We start from the raw sequence: 24,886 nt of genomic DNA, 5'->3' as shown, positions 1-24,886 counted from the left end.
AAAAATGGGAAATTTCACTTGGATCTTTCCTGAGCCTAGTCCTGAGAATGTTTTCTCTCTCCTGAAAAACTTTTCACTAAAAAAAAAAAAGTTCTCTTCTGAAGAACTTGGTTTTTTTTCTCTTTTATTTTTTTTTTCACCTTGAGAGGCAATACGAGAAAAAAAAACTGCAACGTAAAAAAGTCTAAGTTCCTTGCAGAGTCTACATACTAAGAAGTTGTTCGTCTCCAAACATTATTTTCTCTCTGAAATCATTAAGGTGTGCCCAACTAAGCAAGTCAAAGGCGACAAGATCATGTTTGTCACATGATTTGTCTTTATTATGATTTCTTGTAAATGTATTATTCAAGAATAAATCAACAGATGCTAGTGTAAGCATTAGATTTCATGCTTAATTATTGCAGCATCTGTGGCATGCTAAATTGTTAGCTAGCCATCTTTTTTTTTTTTTCTTGTGTTGTACCTAAAAACAATTGGCAAAATTCTATCCAGAGAGAAAAAAAGTATTTGGTAGAGAAAAAAAAAATTGGAGTAGGAAAAGGTTTTGGGGAGAGAAATAATTTTTGGAGCGAGAAAAAAAATTCTGAGGGAAAAAAAAAAAAACAGTACATTTGTCAAAATGTTCAGTGTTGTCTTGCACGTGCAGTGTGCATGTGACGACTGACTGATAATCTAAACTAATACCATGTTCTGTCCTCTACAAAACACTTCAATGCAAAGAGTCTATAATTCTGCTCAAGCCAAAAACATCTTACGAAGAAAAACTGGGTTAGTTGCTCTCCCAGTGTTCACTCCGTCAAAGCAAGTCAAAAGCAAGGGATGGCTTGGAAGAGTAAAGGGCTCTTGAGCTCACTACTAATACAAAAAGTTTTCTGACTAGCAACATACACATATTGTGCATGTTTGTCATTTTCATGTTTACATGCAACAAGATACATCAATACTGTGTTCAATACTAGATTCCCATTACGCATAGTGTGCACTTTGTAACTATCCTAATCATCCTCTCTACGACCCGTTTATGAATACAGATTGAGAGAGAGAGAGAAAAAAAAAAGTGTAATAGACTTAAATAGTCTCTCCAAAAGACCTGACTCAATATGAGCATCCCTGTTTTATTTACAGACATTTACTGCAGGATGTATGTGTTTTTTTGTGCCTGAAGCAAATTAATCTAGACAGCTCCACTAACCCATGCAGAAAGAGGGACACATAACAACATGCTCATAATAAACAGTCCTACATCTGAACACAACCAGACACTGCCATCATATGGCCATATTACAGCAGTGGCGCTTTTAACAAGTACATTAGCACACAACAGAATTTTTATTGTATGATACGCTATATAATCTGTTTTGGTTATATTCTGTATGCAGTATTAATAGGAATACATACCACAAAATTCACCTTTCACAAGAAGGACCCTAAAACAACACTGGTGTGACATGGAACAAACCCAAAGTACTGGCTTGAATGTCACTGCAATGGGGAGAGACCTGAAGATTTTTCACAGATGTTCCCTATACAGTTTTATCAAGCGTTACAAGAAAGTAAACAACTGCATGTCTAGGTGCGTAGAGCTGATAACAATTTTCCATAAAGGTAGATGTGTAAACACATTTTGAAGTTTCAACTACTTTAATTTTGAATTTTAAACAGAAGCAACATCTCCACATCAGACAGTGCTGCTAGTCTTCAGTCAAAACAATGTTGTCCCTTTTTTATTATTAAAATTGTGTTATGTATACAGAGCTAAAATAAAGCTATTTTTAAACTTCAAAAAATTATATGTAAGAACTAGAACAGCATTTGTATAAAAATGTTTTAGAAACATTGGAAAAGACATCCTAACAGAAAGAACCATAATCATATCTTCATCATCATCATCATCATCATCATCACTGTTGTCATCCTTCTCATTAAAGTGCAAACTAAAGTACTATTTACGAATAGAAATAGAGTGAAACTGGTCACAATATTAGAGAAGTGCATAGAATTACAATGCAAAAGCATTTTTCTATTTGCTTGTAGTACATTTGCTAAGTCATAGTGTGTAATTACAGGTACAGAGAGTACAGTGCGATTTTGTGTAAGTACTGGCCATGTAGAAAAGGCAAGTATTAGTGTGTGTTCAGGCATCAAATCTAGTGTTGTGACCATAAAAGATCCAAATCACCAAGGAGATATTTTTTTGGCACCCCCTGTTGACTGTTGTCATTTTTAATTGTGGTCTGCATGGTATCCTGACTACCATTGACTGCATATGCACATTTGTTTGGATGGGAATTGGTTTGGGACTAAATGCTGAGATTATCCACCTTGTTCTGAAGAAAATCAAGATTCGTAGTGGAGTCAGAACTTATCTTGTCAGTCGACACAGCACTTGATGTACTTTGTGGCTCTAAATTCTGACTCCCTAAAGAAGAGGATGGCAGATCAGGTCTGGGAGTGGAGATCTGGTTCTGGGATGAAACCTGAACAGGAGATGGAGTCGGTTTTAGGGTGCTGCCAAGTGAAGGTGGAACTGGATTGTCCATCACTGGGGCAACTGCTTGTCCAGATGATGAGTGAGCCACATTTTGAGGGCCAAGTATTTGGCTTTGATCAGAAATGCACATGGGTTGTCCCCTGGGTCCATTAAACATGGTGTTGAATTGAGATGGAATGATCTGTTGACCCATGTGTGTTGGTGCAAATGAATACACATTGCTTTGTGGTGGTACAGCTCCTGGTTGCATTTGGGGCTGACAAGGACTAAAAGGAACTTGGGAATTTTGGCTCAAGGGTGCCTGTGGAAAGACCTGAGTCCCTGGATGTACTTGGTGGGGCGCAGGATTTTGCTGCGTTTGTGATGATGGAAAAGATGTGGTGGCATAACCCATATAAGGCTGAGGCCTGTTTTGTGGAAGTTGTCCGGGGTGAAACTGATTGGAAAGAGTGGACTGAGGCTGAGCTTGCCCTGGAATGAGGGCACCCTGAGGATGGGGCACTGTCAGTGGACCAAGCGGGGTTTGGGTATGTGGGAGTAATGCCGGTTGGTAACCTGAGGGGAGGCCAGACTGTTGCTGTGCTTGGCCTGGCATTGGAGGCTGGACTTGCCCAGGTGGAAACGGTGAAAGGATTTGCCCAGGAAATGCACTTCTTGATGTGGTTGAGGGGATGCTTTGTCTAGGCTGGGTGGTAAATCTTTGGCACGGTGCTCCCTGTATGATCTGCTGGACAGAGGAAGACTGAGGCATGCCAGTTGGCATCTGCTGCCCAAGAGAGTTTGGCAAGGAGACTTGCGGTTGTCCTGGTAAACCAGGCCTAATGAAATTTTGGGGAATCTGTCCCATTTGTAGAGGCACAGAATAACCCCCTGTAACTGCAATAGGCCCACTGTGAGCTTGCTGCCAGAGAGCTGGATTGTACCCTTGAGCAGGCACCTGTGGGGTGGTTGACTGATTAACCTGAGGATGGACAGGTGTGATGCCTCCAGCTGGTCTTACCTGGAACTGCTGTGTTGGTGGCCCAGGGATTTGCACGGGTGAAGAGGGCTGGCCATAAGGTGCCTGTGGGATATGGTGGGCCAACTGTTGCCTGAGCTTTGGATCTGTAGTGGGAACCTGCGGGTTTGGAAACTGAGTTGGCGGAAAGGGGCTTGCCCCTTGTGACCAGCTAACAGGGGTTCCACCATGAGGAACAGGATTGGAAAGTACTGGACCTCGGGGCAAATTCAGATTTGGAGGAAGGCTTTGTAGTTCTTGAGGGAGATCGTCAAAAGAAGCAATAGAAGGACCTACAGATTCAAGACTGGAAGGGCCGGACATACGACCAATCACTTTCTGGCCGACCTCAGGCTTTCGGGCAACAGCTCTAGGAGGCGGCCCTTTTCCAATCTCCCTGCAGATTGTATGTCAGACAAGCATGTAGTGAGAAAAATGGATGGAATTTGACATAATATTGAATGGTAATAGTCTACTAATTAATGGTTTGAGCTGATACATAGGTTGCAGATTCAATCTATACAGAGGCTACCTACAATTATGATTTACTAAAACCTGAATCTTGTCTACTGCAAGTCATATATAATCACATACAAAATCCAGCCAAAATATCAAATTGTCCACCTGAGACAACTTACTTTTCCAGCAGGGCAACTCGCTCCCCCTCTCTGGTTTGGCAATAGGACTTTGTTTTGTCCAACAAGGCGGAGGTCTTCTTGTCCAGATCCTGGTAAAAGTCTCTGCCCTCTTCAGCCTTCTTCATCAAGTCCTCATATGCCTCAAATGAGGCAATCAGGGCCTGCACGGTGCTCTTCCATCTTCAGGATAAAATGAGATGATTACATACAATGCCATAGAAACAGATTCTAACATTTGAAATCTGAGTCTTTTAACTATGAAAATACACAGACAAACACATACTGTTGCTCTGTAAATGTGAGTGTCTTGCGGACAGGGGCATACTGCACATTGGCTTCTGTTAAGGCTTTCAGGATATTATCCTGGGCAACCAAGTTCTGTTCTATATATCCCTTCAGCTGATCATATTTCTTCAACTGCTCCGCAAACAATGTCTGAACGAGAAGAGGGAAGGAAAGAGATATAAACTAGAGACTTTTAAATTGTTGACTGGTCATTTGCACTGCTTTTTCTTCATCTCTTTGTGCTGCTCTGCTGTCGATTCTTTTCGAACCGTTTCAGTAGTTCATTAACCTTGATCTCAGCACGATCTGTGGTTACAAGGACTCCAGTGATGTCATCTTTATGAATAAGGTCACGAAGCTGGCTCTCCAATGAGATCCTCTGCTTTCGCATTTCATCAACTTTGCCAAGAATAGTCTTCATTTTTTGCAGGGAAGACATTTCATCAGATGAAAGGAAAGAATCTTTAACAACTTTTGAATGAACTCACAAAAGGTTACTTCTATTTATCTTTTGTCCTTCTAAATGCATACACAAGGGCATAAGGTAAGAAACACTTTTACCTTGACTGAGTTCTGGCTGGGGCAGACTCTTTCTGAGTTCCTCAATAGATCCCTGTAACAGACGTATGTTTGGTATGTGCTGGTTCATGGCTTTGTGGAGCTCAGTGTTGGAGTCGCTGGCTGCCTGATGAGCAGCCTCATATTTCTTCAGCTCTTTTTGAATATTCTGAAAAACTGCAGGCCTCATCGGCAATCCCTTTTGCCCCACTACCTCCATCAAACTCTTCTCCCCAGCCTCATCTTCCTCAAGGGCACTACGGACCTCATCCAGAGATGAACCCACATCAGTGTAAACATTAGATAGTGCTGCAACACCAACATAATTGGATATCATAAAATCCATAAAATAAACAATGATAGTAGATAATAAGCATTTGTTGGGTATTTGTTCAAAATGATGGTACAAACTACATATCATAGAATTCTTGTTTTAATGTTGAACTGACTGATTAAAAAAAAAATGTACTGCAAAATGACAGATTGCACATTATCACAAATGTAATGTTTTTGTCCTAATTTTGTTTGTGTGTCTACTCTCACCTTGCATGGCCTGAACGAGGTTCTTGACAGTGTCTGGTCTTACACTGAGAAATGCACATTTTTCCAACAGAGCATCAGGCAGAGATTTAAACATGTCTATTTTATACACAGAGTCACTGCTTAGTGACTCCATAAATTTCCTGCACAGAAAAGGAGAAAAAAAAAAGAGGAAGATATTTCAGCTACTGCACAAGCCTATAGATACACAGAGTAGATTTGCTTTGAGGTCAATTCACCAAAAATAGGAAATTCTGTCATTACTTGCTTATTATTCCTGGAAACCTGGATGACTTTTTTATGGGTGAGTAAACCATGACAGAACATCCTTTTGTAGGAAGTATTGTTTTTGAGTAACTTACTCAAGGATTTGGTTTTTATCCTCTATTTTAGCCACAATGTCCCTAAGTAACTTTGCCTTCTCCTCACTAAGAGAGAGAAAGAAAAAGTGAAGAAAAATAAATAATGGTTACAAGACTTTCTACATAGGTTTTAAACGTTTAAATAACATATATAAGTAAAGCATGATACTGATGCACCAGCTGACCTGTAAAGCGATGAGGCCTCATGAGTTGCCATGGGGACAAGTTTAGAGAAGAGGTCAGGACCAGTGACACTTTGATCAGTAAGGCTCACAGGCAGGGGTTTCACCAACGATGCACCTGCGTGGCAGATGTCATAAGTACCAAAGGAAGCAAACATGAACAAAATCATTTTTAAATGTATTATATTTTATTATAATAATAATTTATTATAATTTTAAAAGAGATATGAGAGCTGTTAGTAAACCTTTTACTGCAACCAACATGTCCAGACCAGGCACAGACTCATGGTAAATGAAGTCATTTTCTTTCTTAGCGGAGTTATATCTGAAACGGACAAAAAGTACAGTGCAAATTATATATACAAGTACACTGAAAATTACACACACACACACACCCACAAACACATTTCTCTTGCATTCTTGTTTTTGAGTGTCTACACACAATGGCATAACCTTAACACTTTTTAAGACTCAAATGTGAATTGGATATTAGATTCTCAAAATGAAACCAAATAACAATAATAGAATAATAATAATAACAATATATTGAAAGTCTTACTTGCCACCAATCACATCCATTGTGAATTTCAAAGCTTCCTGTACTGATTCCAGTTGGCCCTGAAAAGGTCAATGAGTAAACATGTAAATATGCTTAATAAACAAACAGGTTGTGTGTATCTGTGTGCGTGTGTTTGAGAATCTTTACCTTGCTCTGCTTAATTGCCTCATTAAGTTTGTCCAGAGAGGAATGAAAGTAAGCGACCTGTGGAGAAACAACAGGAGGCATCACACTGTTATCAGAGGACATTACTCTCATATTCTACAGAGATGACGTTGAAGACCTCTTTTAAAAAGTATAGCAAGTAATGTTTTTATAAAGTCATATATCAAACAGTGAAACATAAACAAAACTATTACTTAACAAATGTTAAATCAAAAATTATAACTACAAAATGAACACCCACAACCAAATACTTACTGCTTCTCCATATTTCTGCTGTTCCTCTGACTGCTTTCCCATGTGTAACTAATGAAAATAAAATGATATGTGGTTTATTAAAATAACCGACAAAGTTTATGAAAATGCATTGACATTTACTGCATGGTGAGTGTTGAGGTCTCACATGTGTGATAGCACTGAAGTAGCTGATCTTCATGCTGATGAGCTTTCTCCACTCTTTCTGTAACCTTCCTGGCACACATTCAGAATTATCCAACACCCTCAGACAATCCTTATAATAATCACACACCTGCAATCAGACTTGACATTAGTGTTGATAGTGGCAAGTGAGTGACAAGAGCTCTGTAAATCAAAGACCTGCTGTTATCCTCATAGACGAGTGTATGAACTTCTTACCTGAGCACAAATCTTTGCTATTAAATGACTCTTTCTGTTGTCTAGTAAAGTTTTCTCCAGGAGACACTCTTGAGCCTGTGCTTCAGAGAGAAAGATATAAAGGTTATAGAGGCTGCCCGAATCAAGTGCATTTTCCTAAGCAAGAAGTTTGAAATTAAAACGCAGCATTTGTGTGGTAGACTTTGTGTTTACCAGCATGAGGCTGATGTTGATTGAGAGTGCCTGGCTGCTCATGTCAGAGCTGTAGCTGTGATTAAAGTGGTCTCTGAGGTGAGTGAAAGCCCCAGCAGAACACTGGAAATGCGTACAGGACACTTTCATCCCTAAGACACCAACATGCAAGCACAAAAAATAAGCAAATGGTTAGCATGAGAAATTAAACAAAAATTCAATGTTTTCTAACTGCTAATTTATGTGTCTATCAATTATTTTATGAAATATCAACATTAAAGGCTATATTCATGGCTAAACTCAGTATTAATAAGATTTAAAATACTCCAAAGTATTAACAATATTTTAACAATATTATTTTTTACAAAGAAACAAAAGTAAATAAAAAAAGAAAAATAACAATTATATACAATCATTCAATTGATAGTTGATAAAAATTATAATATTTTATTTAAAATGTCCATTAATGTACTTTGAGTAAAAATGTTTTCTAGTATCATTTTAAGGAAGACATCCTAATAAAATATGATTTACAGTTAAGAGAGACTTAATTTTCTCCTTTCAAAAAATATACATGGGTCATTATTACTACTTATCTCTATTTTCAAAGTAAAACCAGCGACTAGATATTACATTTATAATAGGATTCACTTCATATAGTTTGTTATGGATACATTTATTCCAGTCCATTTGCCATTTTTTTGAAATACATAACACAGTATGGTTTTAACATCATATGTTGGTATTTGATATTCTGTCATTTCCAACTGTAGTGCTTTAGCTTTATCTGCCTGCTCATATCTTAATTGCAAATGTGGAGGTGTGCATGTTCACCTCGTCAGATAGGCGGTTATCCACAGCTCCCAGCAGTGAGTGCAATGCACCTAAAATACATTAGAGGGACTGTTGATGAGTTAACAGGCAAAACAAATTTACAGTGATGCTTTTCTGTGCTAATGCTCTGATTGCATTTAACTCACCCAGGTTATACAGGACACAAGCCTGTTCATAATTAATATCCTCATGTGTGATATTCCTCCCTGAAAAGGCATCAGTCCTGCAAGCAGGAAAGTTATAATCACATGACCACCAGACATCTTACATATCAACGGTAGCAAGTATGGTCTCATATCAAAATGAGCAACATTTTACCATGTCACAGGCACTGCAGCCTCCTGGCCGGTTGCCATGGGAACACGACTCTGCAGAAAGTGCAGCTGACCACAGTATTTTCTAAGAGTGTTGCACCCCTCAAAATCCCTCGGGATGTTTACCACACTCTGAGAATGAGAGGGATTTTCAATGCAATCTTCATCAACAATCTTATTAAATTGCTTGCTAACTGCAAGGATATGCCAGTGTGCACAATTCCACTGATAACACCACTAACCGACCTGTCTAAGTTGCTCCAGCTTCTTCATGGCCTCGCTGTAGTTCTCTGGGTTCTCACCATAGTTTATTTGAATGTACTGGGACAAAAGAGAAGAAAAAGCATGCTGTGATCTTTTTCTTATCATCATATACAGTATAAAACATCACCATCATTACACATCCAATGTGTTAAAATAAACCTAGCAAATGTGAGGGAGGTCATTCGGTTTTCAAATGACCAGGTTACACAAGCCATGTGCTTACAAGAACAAAAAGCATGAGAAAATATCAATTTCATAACATAATAACTGCTGTTAAAGGAATCTATCATCAGTAATATAACTTTTGAAAACATGTTAAAAATGGCAGCCCCTTGCAAAAGATGGCATTACAGATCTGAGTCATTCCTGTTATGCAGTACATATAAGATTACATCTTAAATCATAATAAATGCGTTATAAATAAATAAAAGTTATTGCATAATATTTTTCTTTATTAATTTACTTTAATTAGAATGTTTTCTTGAGGATACTACCTTAAGTGTAATGTGTACTTTTTGTAAAAAGATAAAAAATACTACAAATAATAATAAATGACCCATTCTTCTGTGAACTTGTACAGAAACACTTCCTTAAATCACACCACAGACATATTAGCAATTTTAAAAGTTGCAGAGCTCAAAGTGTGGTACATATCAGGACTAGTCCTCTCTGGAGGTGATCAGTGTTGTGTAACGCGCTGGACTCTGGAGCGTCTCACCTGTCTCACAGTGGGACCCAACTCAAACTCGCCCGCTTCCTTCAGCTCCAGACAAATCATCGGCATCCTGGGAACGGCCTCCATTTCGCCACCACGAAGTAAGTTACTATTCCAACTAAACGCAAGTTTTCGGTGGTTTCATACAATTTGTGTTTTATTTCTCTAAAAAGACGAAGCTAATTAGGTCTCGATTTGATCAGAGAACTTGACGTCCCGATCCGCCTGACGCTCCCACCTTTGACTCCTCTTCACAACAAATACATTACCGGAAGTGCGTCACGATACATAAGCGATTTAGATTAACTTTATTACCTTGTTTGTCTCCAAATATGTGAACACATACTCATTTGTGGAAAATACTCAAACTGTTCCAAAAAAAAAAAAAAAAAAAAAACCGTAAAAAAATTACTAAAACATTAAAAGTTTGATCTGGGATCTTCTGAAATTACCCAGTCCTTCAGTTTCAAAGAAATTGTTACTTTTTATACTCTTAATAAATAACTTCTTATTCACAAACAAAAGGACTGTGTGCCTCATTTTAAGTAAAATGTTTAATCTTTTAATATTTCTTATAAGACAGAACAGGTGACATCATTTCATAATATATTTAGGAAAACGAGTGTATTATAGGAAATGTTATAAATGTTATAGTGCTCATTAATATTGTCCTGCAATTCCTGTACATTGAACTGACGCATTAAGCGTTTTTTTTATTTCTCAGAAATGTGTAATTTTATTAACGTTTATTATTGTTTTACCCTCGTGTTGCATCATTATACTGTGAAGAATTTTTATTGACAATTGTTTTTCTCATTTAAATTTAGGTTCTCTTTTTCTTTTATGCTATTGCTATTTTTTATTATTATTCTTTCTGTTTTATACTTTACTGTATATTCTATATTATTTAAGTTATGATCGTTATGTAAGTTATGTTCGTTCCCCTTCTGCCCTGTCATTCTCGTGAGGAGTAAACAGTAAAGATTTCATTGTACTAGTAGGCCTACATATAACAAAGCTCTTGAACCTTTACCCATGTTTATGCTGATTTGTATCCACTAGGGGGCAGCAGTGCATCAGTTTTCGTCAGTGTTTTGATTGGGCTTAATTATAATCAGCCAAAACAATGATTTATGAAGTTAAGAACATTCTCACAATGAAAACAAAACGACAAATATAACATCTGGAATGTTGGTGTGTAATATTTTGTGTGCTGTTGCTAAACAGTACTCTCCCAAATACTGATACTTTGATAAAACGCTAGTAGAAGGATATTTAAAAATGTTAATTTAAAAATGCTTAAAGTGTAAAATTTAAAAGGTACACTATAGAACATGTTCTCTTTCTTTCCTCTATAGGTCTCTAAAATGTTTCTCATTAGCATTATGTGTGTCTCTGTAGATAAACTCAGTCTGATCAGACAGCAGATAATGATGGCGATAAAACAACATGACAAGCTCCATAGATCATGATACAGGTACATACTGCAGTACACAGGGAAAGGCCATAGGGAATCATGACTCTCTCTCTCTCACACACACACACACACACACACACACTTTTAATAGCTTCCTTACACATGGCTGGTCCCGGGTGTTTGTTGCTCAGATCTTTTGTCCTGTGTCTTTCCTATTCCAGCTGCTGAAAGCATTATTTTCAGAGCAGGGAAATGTCACCTGCCTTTGTGTGAGTGTACCGTATATAGGCTTGTGTGACAGATGGTTTATATAGCAGATATACTTGGGGGGCTTTCCTTTGAGTCTCAATGGTTAGGTTATAAAAGAAGAAGAGCTTCATAAACATATATTACAAATTTTATTTCATTTTGTACATTTAATGCATTCTTTATTTTCTATTTGCTAGTGGAATATTTGGAGCTTGCAGTAATAGTTGACATGTTAAAGAACTGATTTTCTTTGTAGTTTACTGATGTTTGGCCCTGAGAATGAATCGTGTTTGGAGAACGACGTCTCACTCTTCCCCAGAGGTGTCTAGAGCACTGGCACTCTGTATTGATTGTTTAACATCCCACAGTCTTTCCTGAGTGCAAGGCCTCCTTTCCTCCCTCTTCTGCAGGATGGGGGGCGGGGGGGTGCTAATCTGCCTGCATGGGGCGGCCATGACATTTACCCAGGAATTATGAGAACATAATAAACTCTTAATCAAAGAGGCAATGACTTCTACACAGAGCAGAGAGGGATGTATCAGAGTGGGAGTAAAAGGAAAGAGAGAGATATATTACAAGTCAAAGCTAGACAAAGATGCTTTCACTTTAGTGTGTAACTATTCTTGAAATATTGATAGCTAATTTACATCTCCTGTCTATGAGACAAGACTAGTGCATTAACACTCCTTTGCGTTCTACATTTATGAAGTTATTTTATTTTGATTGGTAGGTTAGACTTTTCTTGTTGCAGCATTACTATCATTAAATAAAACCATTAAAACATATTTTGAAATATTTGTTTTAAATAGAAATAAAGCTGAGATAAAATATAAATACAAGATGAAACACTTTTTTTATTTATTTGCTCAAACTGTAATTTTTATTTAGTTAAAGCTGAAGCACTAAAATTAAAAACTTCAAATAAAATAAAAATAAATTAAACCTGAACAGAAGCAAAAACTAATAAAAATGAGAAAATACATAACAACAATTTTCCTAAAATTAGAACTGAAAATACATGAATAAAAGCTAGCTCAAAATATTCATAAATACTATAATAGTATAAAAAAAATAGAAATGACATTGTTTCTTGTCTTGGGTTGTATTTTAAGTTTTGGTAAAGAAAAGAATGACATCCATTTGTAAAGTTAAAATATAAAAAATAAAGACAATTTAAATGATGCAAGCTTCTTGAAATCAGACCTTTACTATAAATGACATGAGCAAAACGATCACTTCATGAACAGAAATAAAGGGATTTTTAATGTAAAATATTCAGACGCTTAGTGGATTCTCTGCGGTGACCATCCAAAAAACTGTATCTATTTTAATGAGTTGAAATCATTTGCCAATAATTAATAAGATGTTAATATTTTATATCTTATCACTCATAAGCCCAGCTGGGTCCTGCCTCTGACTAACCAATGACTGACAGCCAGCAGTCTCTCTACCGTAACCATGGTGACACCTGGTCTCTCATGGACTCAAGACTTGGAGACTTTAATTGGAGTTTACTGAACTGAATCAGAGTTCGTAGAATTAGAGTGGCTTGAATAGATTATAAATTAAAAAAAAAGACAGAGAGACAGAGGAAAAGAAAAGATTTGAATGGGTTAACAAGGCAAGAAAGTTTGAGTGTTTGACAGCTACAGAAGAGGATAATGGAAAGCCTGATGTCATGAGTGTTGTCATGGCGATAACGATGGAGGGAAAAGATCAAAAGATCTCTGGAATTGTGATTTTGGCATTCTGTGCTCATAATTGGATGATTGTATATTGTAATGTGTACTGGTTTGTCAGGGAAAACACATTATTTAATATTAATAGATGCTAATGTGCCTAAACAGAGAGCAGTGCATGTTGGGTAACACAGAAAGCGCCAGCCACAGGACTTCTCTTGGTTCCAGACCTTTCTTTCCCTCTGTTATTCACATAGAGTGTTATTTAATTATATGTGGATTTTGGTTTGCTATGCAAATTGTAGTTTATAGAGTGTTTCTTGGATGGAAGAAAATGATGGGTTAGTGAGTTATATGGGAGCATATAATGCTCTGAATATGTGTGTGTGTGAGTGACAGCATGGTGCCAAGACACTTCACAGAAGCCACTCACGCTCACCCATAACAAGGTCAGCTCCAGAGAAGCTGCTTTCAAAGGTCACCTTCTTCACACAATGAACATACATCAAATGAGATGAAAGAAAGGATTTCAGACAAAAGATTGCCAGATAACTTAAAATGTTCTTCATTATGTAACACCTACTTATTGGATTGTATTAAAATATATAATTGAATATGAGTGAATTAACTTGATTCAATTAGATCCAGGGACCACCAGGAGGTCACAAATCAAATTTAAGAGAAAAGCAACTTAAATGTAGTTTAATAGTAAGAAATACAACTCAGATGGACACTTGATGGCTGCTTTTACATCACTGTCTACTCCAACTCATCTATTATAAAAATAATTTCAAGCATTTAAGAATACATCTTCTGATGAGAACATACAGTTGGTGAAGTGTTGCTAAGTAGAATAAGAGTGTAAATTAAGACAACCATTCGGGGTCAGTATTTTTTTACGTTTTTGATAGAAGTCTCTTATTATCTATGATGGCTGCATTTATTTGACTGAAAATACAGTAAAAACAGTAATACTGAGAAATATTGTTTCAGTTTAACACTTTCTATGTGAATATAATTTTAAGTTTAATTTACTTCTGTGATTCGAAATCTGAATTTTCTCTACGCTTTACTCCAGTCTTCAGTGTCACGTGATCCTTCAGAACTCATTCAGTGCTTTAAGAAACATTTATTATTATCAGTGTTGAAAACAGTTCAGGCTACTTTGATGAATAGAAATTTCAAAAGAAAAACATTTATTTGAAATATATATATATTTTTTTGTAAGATTATACATGTATTTACTGCTTCCATGCTGAAGAAAAGTATTAATTTTTAACAAAATTCTTTAAAAATTCTATTAAAAGGATGATCCACTCAAAACTGAATATTCTCATTATTTACATCAAAACTGAATGACTGTCTTTATCAAATAAAGAAAGTTTGTTGTTGTTTTTATATAATTAAAGTAAATGGGATCTGATGTTTTGGATCCACTGACTTTTTATAATTTGGACAATGGCTTCAAAAGTTCCAAATATCTCCCACAGAAGAAAGAAAATCATACAGGTTTGGAAGAACACGAGGGTGAGTAAATGTTGACAGAATTTTCTTTTTGGGTGAACTATCCCTTTTTAATGTGCCATGGTTGAATGAGATTCGCTGTTGATGACCTCCTGTGGTTTCTACTCTGACACACATGGACACAAGTGTGTCTCTTTGGCTTGTATCTCTTTCCAATCACATCTGGCAGAGGTGTGTGTGTTAGTGTGGTTGTAGAGGAGGGGTGCTGTGCTGAGCAGGTGTGTTTACAGGAGGGGGTGTGACTGCTGTGAGGTTCGGTGGAGTGATCAAGAGCAATTTGGGGGGCGGAAATCTGGAGGGACAGGATGTGTGTGTGTGTTCAGAGGATTAGATTGGGAGATTTGCAAGGGGTTTGGCATTACGCTCTCACTGGGGTCCACACACACACACAATCATAAACACACACAGACCGCTACACACACTGCACGGGCGCAGATGTCCCATGGTTGGGGGGCAGAGCCAGAAAATCAAGACCTTACCGAGCTGGCGGGTTTAAACAATGTGTTTGGTTGTATGTGCATATATGTGTGTGTGTATCTGTGAACTGAGTACAAGCGAGTGCCGTTCAAGCTTGATAAGACAGTTTTTAGAGCAGTGCTGACATCAGGGAGTTCACTCATCTGGTACCGAGATTAAAAAAACTCTTTGCATTATGTATGTGTGCAGACAGCACAAAAACATTACTAGGTCAGGCATCTGTGTGAATGTGGTTTTGTGATGATTTATATGGGTTAAATCTTGATCGACCGCATCATTAGAGCAGTTTGGCATCATAAGACTCTCGATATGCTATAGCCCACATATAGTCTTAAAAAAACCAGAGTTATAATGTGTCACATTTCATAAAACTTGAAATGTTATAAAAAGAAACAACTAGATGGCCAACATTCACATCTTATCTAAGAAATCCATGCTGACAGTTGTAAACTTTGATGGGGATAACTAACAACAGAGCAAATGGGAACTTCAGGAGAAATTACAACTGTTTGTAAAATGTAGGCTAATGCGCACGGTAATGATGGTGACTCCAAACTGTGGTGCAAACTGGCGGGAGAGGAAGGTTTTCTGACTGAATAATACATGAACATAATATGTAACAGCTCTGTTATTATGCATGAGACTCACATAGCTTGTTAACTTTAAGAAAGCATGACTGCTGCCCTCAGACATTCCAGGGCTAAGGACTTTAAAACGGTTTAAATGTTGAAATTACAGTAAACTGCCAGCTGAGGTTTCCACTATTTTTTATTTACCACATGAAATGCAGTGACCATGTTTCACGCATCACAATCATTTTGGTGATGGTATATTTAATATTTTATGAGAATATAGGCCTAAATAATAACATCCTAAGGTCATTTCAGGTAAACTGGGGCCCTTTTTGAGATGTGGCCCAATTTACCTCAAATGACCCTGTATTTAAGCATTAAATTGCATACATTTAATGGAAAATTTTTTGTTTTAATTCACTTCAAGGCAAATTGTTATAAGGCAATTCATTCTAATATGCTGATTTGGTGCACAGTGAACAATTCTTATTTTTATCAGTGTAGAAAACAGTTGTGCTGCTTAATGCTTTGTTCAGGATTACTTGATGAATAGAAAGTTCAAAAGAGCAACATTAATTTGAAATAGAAATTCTTTGTAACATTATAAATGTCTTTGCTGTTATATTTGATCTATTTAATGCATACTTTCTGCATAAAGATTTTCAATTATTAAAAAACTTTAAATGTTGTCAAATATGGTAATTAAACCTATGCAGTAAAAAGGCTTTTAGTAAGTTTGTTAGTTTGAATCATTTCTTGTTTTTTTGTTGTACTCCCATAAAAATGCCCACTGGCTGTATCCATTACTATGCTGGTGTTTCTTAAGAAAAAGACAAACAGGACGGAGAGAAGACGATGTACATATAAAGTGTTTACATGACCTTTCTTCAGTGTAGTAAGGCTGTGTGTAGAAAACAAGGTTTGAGGGCTTTCGACTCTAATGTAGCCACTCCATCCACACACACTCACTCACTCACTCGCTCGCTCCCTTCATCAGTCAGTGAGCTTTAACTCATGCAACATTAATGCCTTGATTTATTCCTCTCACTTAGAGAGAGAGGGAGAAATGTCAACTATTGTCAGCATCTATTCATCCTTTCAACTCCACCTCCTCCTCCCGCTCTCTTCTCTAATGCACAGAGGTCAGCACAGTGTGTCCCATCAGGGTATCCTTACAGAGTTTTGCTGTCAGCTTGATGTATTTGCAACTTTCTGTCCTTCAAGCATTTTGTCAAATAAGACCAGAAATGCTGACACCACTCAAACGAAAATAACCAAACTTATAATAATGTTTAGTAATAAATAAGTTGAGCAGGTGATCACAGGTGAGCTTCAGAAAAATATTATCAAGAGAGCGGATTTCTCACATTTCTTATATGTTTTGGGGTCATGCCTTTTACCAAGATACATATATGCATTACATTTTAGTTTAGTTTAATATTAAACATAAGAATTCATTTATTTAACTAAATACCAAACTTGTTGCAAATTTAATATTCATAGTAATTCATACCCTCTATTTCTTTATTTCCAAACTCTGACCCTCTAGTTATTTATTATTAACAATTAAGGTGATTATTATTTCATATTAAAATTAGTATTTATACAATATACAATTAAATAAAATGGTTTTATTACATTAATACAATTATAAAATGAAATGAAAATTTTAATCATTTTATATCTACACACATATACACATAAAATATTATATATTAAATGTATATTTTACTTATACATTTAATTATATAAATTGATTTTATATATAGCTTAAAGTAACTACTCTCTAAGTGCTTCCATGCAATGCTTTATCACTATAACATATGAAAATAAAACAAAATCAGTAATTATATCAAACAGGTTTTATTGTTAAAATACACAACTGCGTTTGACACCTCAACATGATCCAGATGTTATACAGAAGTATGAGTTTACTCTGTACCTGAACACCTGTATTTATGTGTTTACTTGACACTTCTTTAAAAGTCTCTTAGCCCAGCAGTGCTGAATCCACTAGATGCAATAATTGTGGGGTCACAACCTCATTCAGGCATGGCCTCCCCAAACTGGAACATGTCTCCATCAAAAAGGTCTTCAGGGAGCTCTTTATCTCCATCAGCAAAGAACGTGGGGAATGGCGGGTTCTTGTTGTTCTCCAACCGAGTGGGCAGAATTGAGTCCCTGACCTGATCAAGCATATGTAAGCACTATGATTAAACAAGCGGAGAAGAATACACTCGACTAGGTATTATAAAGTCATCTGTTCCTGAATGAAGTCAAACTTTGAGAGAGTTCAACTTTGGGTTGAGTGTGTATGTAAGCAAACTCTACAAGACAAATGCTGACCACATATGATCGATTCACTGATGCACTTAGGACACACAACCGCCTCTGCGCACTGATATAGAGGAATCACTCAGCACGAGTGTGTGCTAGCGTGCCAAGGTCAGTGCTTGTGCTGGCATGGACAGTACAGTACACAACACTTTTTTTTTTAGCTAAACACTGCTGAAAGTGAAGACAGATGCAGAAAAGATAAAAGCAAAGACGGAGAAGGACAAGATCCTTCACCTTCAAAAAGATGTTCTACCTGAGGACAAGTGCATTTGACTTCACACACTTGAGAGTTTGAGTATGTGAGAGGCGTTTTACCTTAACAAGACAGTTGCGGTGACCCGGGACAGATCCGTTGACGTAGAGGATGTTATACTTGGTGTTCACTCTCCATACCTGCCACAGTAAAGACCTTAATGAAACTACACATGCTCACAAATGATTTTTCTCACTGTGGCACTGGGTGACTTTACAGTAGGTGTCTCCTGAGCACAGTTTATAGTTTAATTTAAGCTTCACAGGCTATTTCGTGACAAAGATTATACATTAAAAATATAGTAGAACACAAAATACAAATATAATCAACAAATTAATTAATAAAAACAATTATAAAACAAAGTATTACACATTACATTTCTATAAAAGATACTTTAAATTTAATTTTGAAAGAAATTGTAAGTTTTTCTGGGTCCATTTATAAAAGAAGTCCTTAAGAGTTTGTCTCATGACATTAAATATTGGACGGACCAAAAGCATGTTTCACCGTCAAGTGAGTCCTGCAATATTGACATTTTGGTGCTTCTTCACCAATCAATAAATGTCCATGAGTTAATCTAGTATGTACAATACGACACCTTGTATACAAAACTTGGTCATGCCTGGATTTAAAAGAATAAATATATCTTGTTCCTACAACAGAATTTATTTCAAAAAGTTTATTATTTTGTCTCCTGAGCACAATCCAGTATATCCAGTATATGCAATGCAGAGCAGAAGTATCAGCAGACCATGCATTTGGCTTTATGGACAAATGAAAAGGGCAAATGTACAAACATATTTCTATGCAAACTGTTTCTTAATAATTTTAAAGTACATTTTGTGCATTCTGGTAGGTGTACCTTCAAGCCATGATTGGTGTCGTAAATGTTTCCCATCCTGCCTGGCATCTTCTTTCCTTTGAAAACTTTTGCTGGGTCCTGAGAGTAAGGAGACAAGTTATTTAACTCATCCATTAACCATTCGAAAGGGCATACTGAGGTCACGCTAAACTCTGCTGAGAGACCATACGGGACAGTTACAGCTACCCGAAATGACTGACTTGAAATCTCTCAGAGAGGAAAGTGATTCAGTATCTGAAAATATACAGTGTGGGGAAAATCTCACGTTCCTGAGAAAAAATTCAATCAGTTCCTAGCATCTCTGTGACAAAATATTTCATCAGGATCAAACAGGAAATGACTACACTACTGTTCAGAAGTTTAAGGTCAGTAAGATTATTATTTAATTTTTTAAATAATAATTTAATTTTAAAGAACATTTTTTAAATCAAAACAATAACTACAATATTACAAAAAAATCTGTAATATTGTGAAATATTATTACAATTTAAAATATGTCTAGTTAAATTTAACTATGTAATTTAATCCTGTAATGGCAAAGCTGAATTTTCAGCATCATTACTCCAGTCTTCAGTGTCACATGATCCTTCAGAAATTCAAATATGCTGATTAAGAAATATTTCTTAAGAATATTTAATATTGCTTAATATTTTTGTGGAAATAGTGGCAGTTTTTCAGGAAAAGAAACAGAACAGAAAGTTCAAGACTTATTAAGAAAGTTCAAGTTTTATTAACGTATTTATTTATTTATATAGCTTTTTCTGTCTTTGATCAACTTAAAGCACACTTGCTGTATAAAAGTGTTAATTTCTTGTAAAAATTCTTACTGACCAAATCTTTGAAAAGTAGTTTATATATGAAAAAAAAAAATAATTACATACACTGCCCATATATCATGCATCCCTAGAAAAAACACACAGGAATCACCCTGCAAAGCCCACTAGCATGAAGTGACACTCTATAAGTACAGAAATAAAAAAACTGACCCCTCCCGGCCCCAGAGAGCCTGGCCTCCTGTGTGTTTTAGTTTGTCCATGGGACGCTGGCTGACCTTTGAACCCCCAGCGCTTCATCACTCCCTGAAAACCTTTACCAATTCTAAAATAAAAAAGATTACAAATAAAGATGTAAACAGAACAGTGAATCATCATACGCTCTGTAACAACATAAGAGAAGCTGCAGACAGGCAGAATCTCAGGCGTGAAATAGGGCTGACACGACTCAGAGTTCTTTGAAGCAAGGCTCTCTTCATTAAAGATTATGGATTGGGTGTCATAAGAATTTAACATGGAGAAAAGTAATCTTTTTTTAATATTCATTTTTATAAATTTAAAATCATTTTTAATATTTTCACCATAAAAAGTCTATTTACACTTAGTGTGTGTGTACCTGACTCACGTTTTTGCTGTGACATCCACATATTGTCCTGGACGGAAGTGAGCTGCATAGAGAGGAGTGCCTAGACCAAGAAAGAAAGAAAGAAATAATAACAATACAACACAGAAATAAAACAAAATTGAAAATAGTAGAAAAAAAAAAAAAACACGACAAGAAATTACTTAATTTTTTATCTGGCGATAAGAAAAGAGTTTAAACAGGTGAAGTAACCTGGTTTGATGATGGCGTTGTCTGACACACAAAACGTGGTGAGTTTCTGTTTGGGAGGAACTCCTGCATTCCGGAAAACGTCTAAATATCCCTCTGGCCTCTGTGAGAAAGACAGACTGACTTTCAATTACTTCAAGCGATTTACTGACATATATAATCCTACAATAGGAGAAAGAGAGAGTGAAAGAGAGAATACATTAAACCCAAACTGCTCTGCTTTGTTTCGGAAGTGCGTTTTTGGCTCTAGAGAGACTGAAGGCTCAGACTGAAGGTCAGGACTCTTGACAATTATACTTCAAGCAGCACTTTGTAGCAGCTGTCAAATATAGACAGAAGACACACAAATATACACACTAGCTTACTGCCAAAAAGGAAAAAAGTGACACTGACCAAAGTTTTTATTCAATACAAACTCCATAGAACAGTTTAGAGCTGTTTAAAAAGTCCTCTTTACATCTGTCCATCACTGTTAGTCTTTTTTTCTAGCACCAACAGAGAAATACAAGTGAGGAGAGGAGAGAGAGAAGAATACAATGAGGAAAGTTGCATAAAAGACAAGAAGTCCTAGTTTTCCAATTTAATTTCCCTTAACATGCACATACACACAAAGGTGACCTCTACATCTACTGAGAGCTCAGTCATTTCTCTCCAGGAGCTCTTCAGGTCTTATTATACTCCAAAGAAACAGAAAAGCTCTAGTCTATTATCCTGAGAGGTCAAGGACTGACAAAAAGGTGAAGAGACAATGGTTTGTTATGAGGGGGAGAAAGTGTGTGGACAAGAGCAGTATTATTGAAAAAAAGGTTCAAATCAGAGATCTTACTCACATGAAACGGAGAGACATTTTTCCCACCCACAATCAGGGCCGCTGTGTGTCCATTATACTCTTCCTTGGATAGATGTTTCACAACATGACAGTCTTGCACCTGAGAGAGATATGGATTATTATAGTCTTATATTCGATTGAGATGCCATGGGAAGTGCAGCTTCCTGGAACAAGCTTGTTAAAAATCCCATGCTCAGGGACACCAACTCCAAGGAGGCTTCATTATATTTATCACTAATGCACCAATTCAGTATAATTTGGTGACTACGGTGAAATGTAGACATATCCTACTGGACAATATCAGTTAAAGAATCACAATATTGTTCTTAAATAAATTATTATTAATATTACGTGGCATATTCAATTTAATAATTAAAATGTAAATATATAAATCATTTTGACAGGTTGTATCTGTGTATAATTCAATGAATTTGTATCCTCTTTACCTGCAGCATTGTCACTACGTGTCTCTCTCCAGATTTGGTCCACACAGGCATCATTCCAAGTTTAACGGCCACAAGACCGACTCTCCGACTCCCTGAGGAGATGCAGATTATGAAGCAAAACGATCATAAAAACTGAAGTAGTGATCCATGTACACAACACAATTACGAGCACAAGCACGCTGCCTCCTTTAGGACTGGAGCGGAAATGACATGCACGGACTTCAGGGGTTCTGATGGTGTGACCCACCTTCCGCCCACTCATGTCTGGGCCAGGGCTCATCCTTGAGAGGACTGAGTTTGTCTGTGGTCTGTTGTTTGTATTCCTCTGTAACAACCTTCTTTAGGAAGGAAGCATTATCTTCTGTGAGGTGCTCATCCCACCATGTGTTTGTCCGATGCGTTCTCGTACACTGAATGACAGGGGCTCTGCTGAAGACAGAAGACAAGCGCATGTTGGGAACTGCCATGCTTTTTACATACATATCACGTTGATAATGTGATACTACTGACAGTGACACTACATAAAGTTGTTAAACGTGATGCTGCTGTAGAATACGACTAATACGATTTGCTGTATTTATACAAAAATCAAACTCAAATGTATTGCTGTCAAATTATGAAACGAGTATATATGGTATATTTGAGATTTACATGATACTGAGTTAAAGATTAAATTGTTTTATGATGGCAATATTCTGTTTTTAACAACAAATACCTCTGCAGCGCTGCTCCAACTCGGTAAACGGTTCCTGGCGCTCTTCTCAGCAAACCATCGGCTAGTTTAATAAACTTACACGTCAGTGCTGTCATTTTTATTATTTACAATTATCATACAACACAACTACAGCTCGTTCATTTAGCCCGGGCACGTCATTATACCAGACATAACAGTCTCATGTTCGTCCTGCAGTAGAATGACATTCCTTCTACTTCCGGTGTTACACGGAAAAACGGTCGCTAGTCTCTGACGATTCGAAATATTGTTCCTTTAAATTATTAGCTCCCTAAGCACTAAGCACTCAATAGTGTGTAGTATTTTTTCGGTTTATCGTTACAACTCTGTTGTAATTTTAGAATGACAAAAAAATAAAAAATAATAAATATTAAAATAAATTGTTCCTCACACAAATAAAAATTATAAATATTAAAATAGTCAGTTGATATTGTTTTAAATTGTGCATTATATTGTGCCACTATAGAAAAAAAATAAAAATAAAAATAAAACATAGCCATTTCTTTTCTCTTTATTAATCTGCTCAGATTAATAAATATTGTTCTGCCATACAATATACTAACTAAAACATCCATTTTTCTGAACTGCAAATTACTATTTCCAAGCACTCTCAAAACTAATTATTTTCTTACCCAGTGACATGTTTGAACAAGTTCCTAACAAAACAATAAAATCACATTTGGTGAATCTCCTTGTTTGTCTTACAACACCTAATCAAAGCTGAATCAGAACTAAATGGCTCTGTCTCTGCCTGACACTCACAGTGGAGCAACAAAAAATGTTTTTCTCCCATTTAATTATATATTTATTTATTATAATTTTTTTTTAGAAATCTGTCAGAATTGACGCCATCATGCATTTCAAATGATAAACTGAGATGCAGAAAAGAATGTAGAAGATCAGGAGGGTGTTGGATTTGAGGAGGACCTTGGTGATGCCCTGGCCTACCAAGACCTCAGAACCACTGCAAATTGAGCCCTAACCACAATTCAGCTGCTCCCTTTGTCCTGCCAGCTTCTACTTCCATCATGCTGCCAGCTTGCTCAAGCACCCAGCCAGCTGCTCCTTCCTACAACCTGCCAGTTGCGTTTTCCTCTGACCTGCCAGTTTTCTTAACCATCCTGCTATCTGCCTCATCCAATATCACATGTTGTCCAGCCTGCTGCCAGCAATGTTCACACTCAGTGGTCTGAGGAGCATTACGTATGTACATATTTCAGCAGCAGGTGATGATCATATTCAGACATCAGTATGAACTGACCACACAGATTTGGACATCTATAGGCTTGATAAATCTGAATCTGAGAGTATGTAGTGGTACACAGCACCTGAATCACCAACCAGTCTGTTAACTAATAAAACATATTATGATTATTAGGCAATCAAATAAAATTAAAAATAATTAACATGCACATACATTGAATAGAATATGAATATATGCAATAAGCTGCATTGCTAAAACTATATATATATATATATATATATATATATATATATATATATATATATATATATATATATTAAAAATAACAAAATTATTATATTTAAAAAAACTATTAAATATTAAAATTCATATTAAACATATGAACATATAAACGCAATACTGTGTCCTTGTGAAAGACATTCAACCTCAGATTTCATTCCCTGCTGCAAATTGTTTTGAATGAGAAAGTATCTGCAAAATTACTAACACTAAATAATCTGTTGAATCTGACTAATGGACCTGTTGAATATGATAAATGACATCTCTCTTTCTCCTGATATCCCCTGGTCTTATTCTGCTGATCCGAGTGTTTAATTATACATGATGGAGTAACTGAAAGGCTGTGTGCATGTTTGTGTTTAGACTTCAAAGATTCTTCTTAATCATAGAGTTTATCACGCCTCCAGGACTCCATTTCTCAAGGTCTTCTGATGCCTGTTAAGAGCCTTTACATTCAAGCATCCCTCTAAAATTAGCATTTAGTGAATTACAGTATTGTAGCATTAAACAAAAACTCTACCAGTTCAATAATACTGGGTGTGAGAGAACTGTGTGTGTTTATCATGTGATGCTGAGCAAGTGCATCCAGTGAACATCAAAACAAAAAGCTGAGAAACAAGAGTGGGAAAAACTTTTTTATTATTGGCAACATGCAAAATACAGTCCTGGTTTCAGTAGTGAGCAAGCATACATACACACACGCTCCAAACAG

The 24,886-nt window shown here is 36.5% G+C and overlaps 2 protein-coding genes across 3 annotated transcripts; both read right to left on the bottom strand.

Annotated features, from left to right (window-relative positions):
• Positions 1 to 452: 452 nt before the first annotated feature.
• On the bottom strand, positions 453 to 10,006 carry LOC109046818 (tyrosine-protein phosphatase non-receptor type 23-like). The gene is made up of 20 exons (XM_042776539.1): positions 9,712 to 10,006; positions 8,976 to 9,050; positions 8,734 to 8,861; positions 8,562 to 8,638; positions 8,416 to 8,465; positions 7,603 to 7,734; positions 7,411 to 7,491; positions 7,178 to 7,303; positions 7,033 to 7,080; positions 6,760 to 6,816; positions 6,613 to 6,671; positions 6,299 to 6,378; positions 6,057 to 6,171; positions 5,872 to 5,937; positions 5,513 to 5,652; positions 4,973 to 5,278; positions 4,701 to 4,855; positions 4,410 to 4,561; positions 4,127 to 4,306; positions 453 to 3,885 (listed from the first exon to the last, which is right to left on the bottom strand). The coding sequence occupies exons 1-20, from the start codon at positions 9,793 to 9,795 to the stop codon at positions 2,301 to 2,303; spliced, it is 3,696 nt and encodes a 1,231-aa protein (XP_042632473.1). The 5' UTR covers positions 9,796 to 10,006; the 3' UTR covers positions 453 to 2,300.
• A 7,467-nt stretch (positions 10,007 to 17,473) lies between these two features.
• mrpl3 (mitochondrial ribosomal protein L3) lies at positions 17,474 to 22,923 on the bottom strand. Of its 2 annotated transcripts, none has more exons than XM_042776538.1 (10): positions 22,674 to 22,923; positions 22,206 to 22,384; positions 21,959 to 22,050; positions 21,514 to 21,612; positions 20,687 to 20,786; positions 20,477 to 20,537; positions 20,065 to 20,176; positions 19,079 to 19,156; positions 18,279 to 18,356; positions 17,474 to 17,812 (listed from the first exon to the last, which is right to left on the bottom strand). In XM_042776538.1, exons 1-10 carry the CDS (start codon positions 22,766 to 22,768, stop codon positions 17,669 to 17,671), a joined length of 1,038 nt encoding a protein of 345 aa, XP_042632472.1. In that variant the 5' UTR covers positions 22,769 to 22,923; the 3' UTR covers positions 17,474 to 17,668. The 2 variants fall into 2 exon arrangements, with proteins under 2 accessions (XP_042632472.1, XP_042632471.1); XM_042776537.1 differs by having other exon boundaries at positions 22,206 to 22,387; positions 22,674 to 22,922.
• Positions 22,924 to 24,886: the final 1,963 nt, after the last annotated feature.

Source organism: Cyprinus carpio, chromosome A19 (assembly GCF_018340385.1).
Source record: "Cyprinus carpio isolate SPL01 chromosome A19, ASM1834038v1, whole genome shotgun sequence".
Lineage (NCBI taxonomy): Eukaryota > Metazoa > Chordata > Actinopteri > Cypriniformes > Cyprinidae > Cyprinus > Cyprinus carpio.
Note: the sequence above shows the minus strand (reverse complement) of the source record. Positions and strands in the feature narration are given on the sequence as shown.

Excerpts from the sequence above, each read along its gene's own strand:
- LOC109046818 (XM_042776539.1), bottom strand. The coding sequence starts at position 9,795 with ATGGAGGCCGTTCCCAGGATGCCGATGATTTGTCTGGAGCTGAAGGAA. Across the intron at positions 4,856-4,972 it reads CCAGCCAGAACTCAGTCAAG|ATGAAATGTCTTCCCTGCAA; the intron begins GTAAAAGTGTTT and ends TCCTTTCATCTG. Across the intron at positions 4,307-4,409 it reads CTCACATTTACAGAGCAACA|ATGGAAGAGCACCGTGCAGG; the intron begins GTATGTGTTTGT and ends TTTATCCTGAAG.
- mrpl3 (XM_042776537.1), bottom strand. The coding sequence starts at position 22,768 with ATGACAGCACTGACGTGTAAGTTTATTAAACTAGCCGATGGTTTGCTG. Across the intron at positions 21,613-21,958 it reads ACGTAGTGACAATGCTGCAG|GTGCAAGACTGTCATGTTGT; the intron begins GTAAAGAGGATA and ends TATCTCTCTCAG. Across the intron at positions 20,787-21,513 it reads AAAATGTCTCTCCGTTTCAT|AGGCCAGAGGGATATTTAGA; the intron begins GTGAGTAAGATC and ends TCTTTCTCACAG.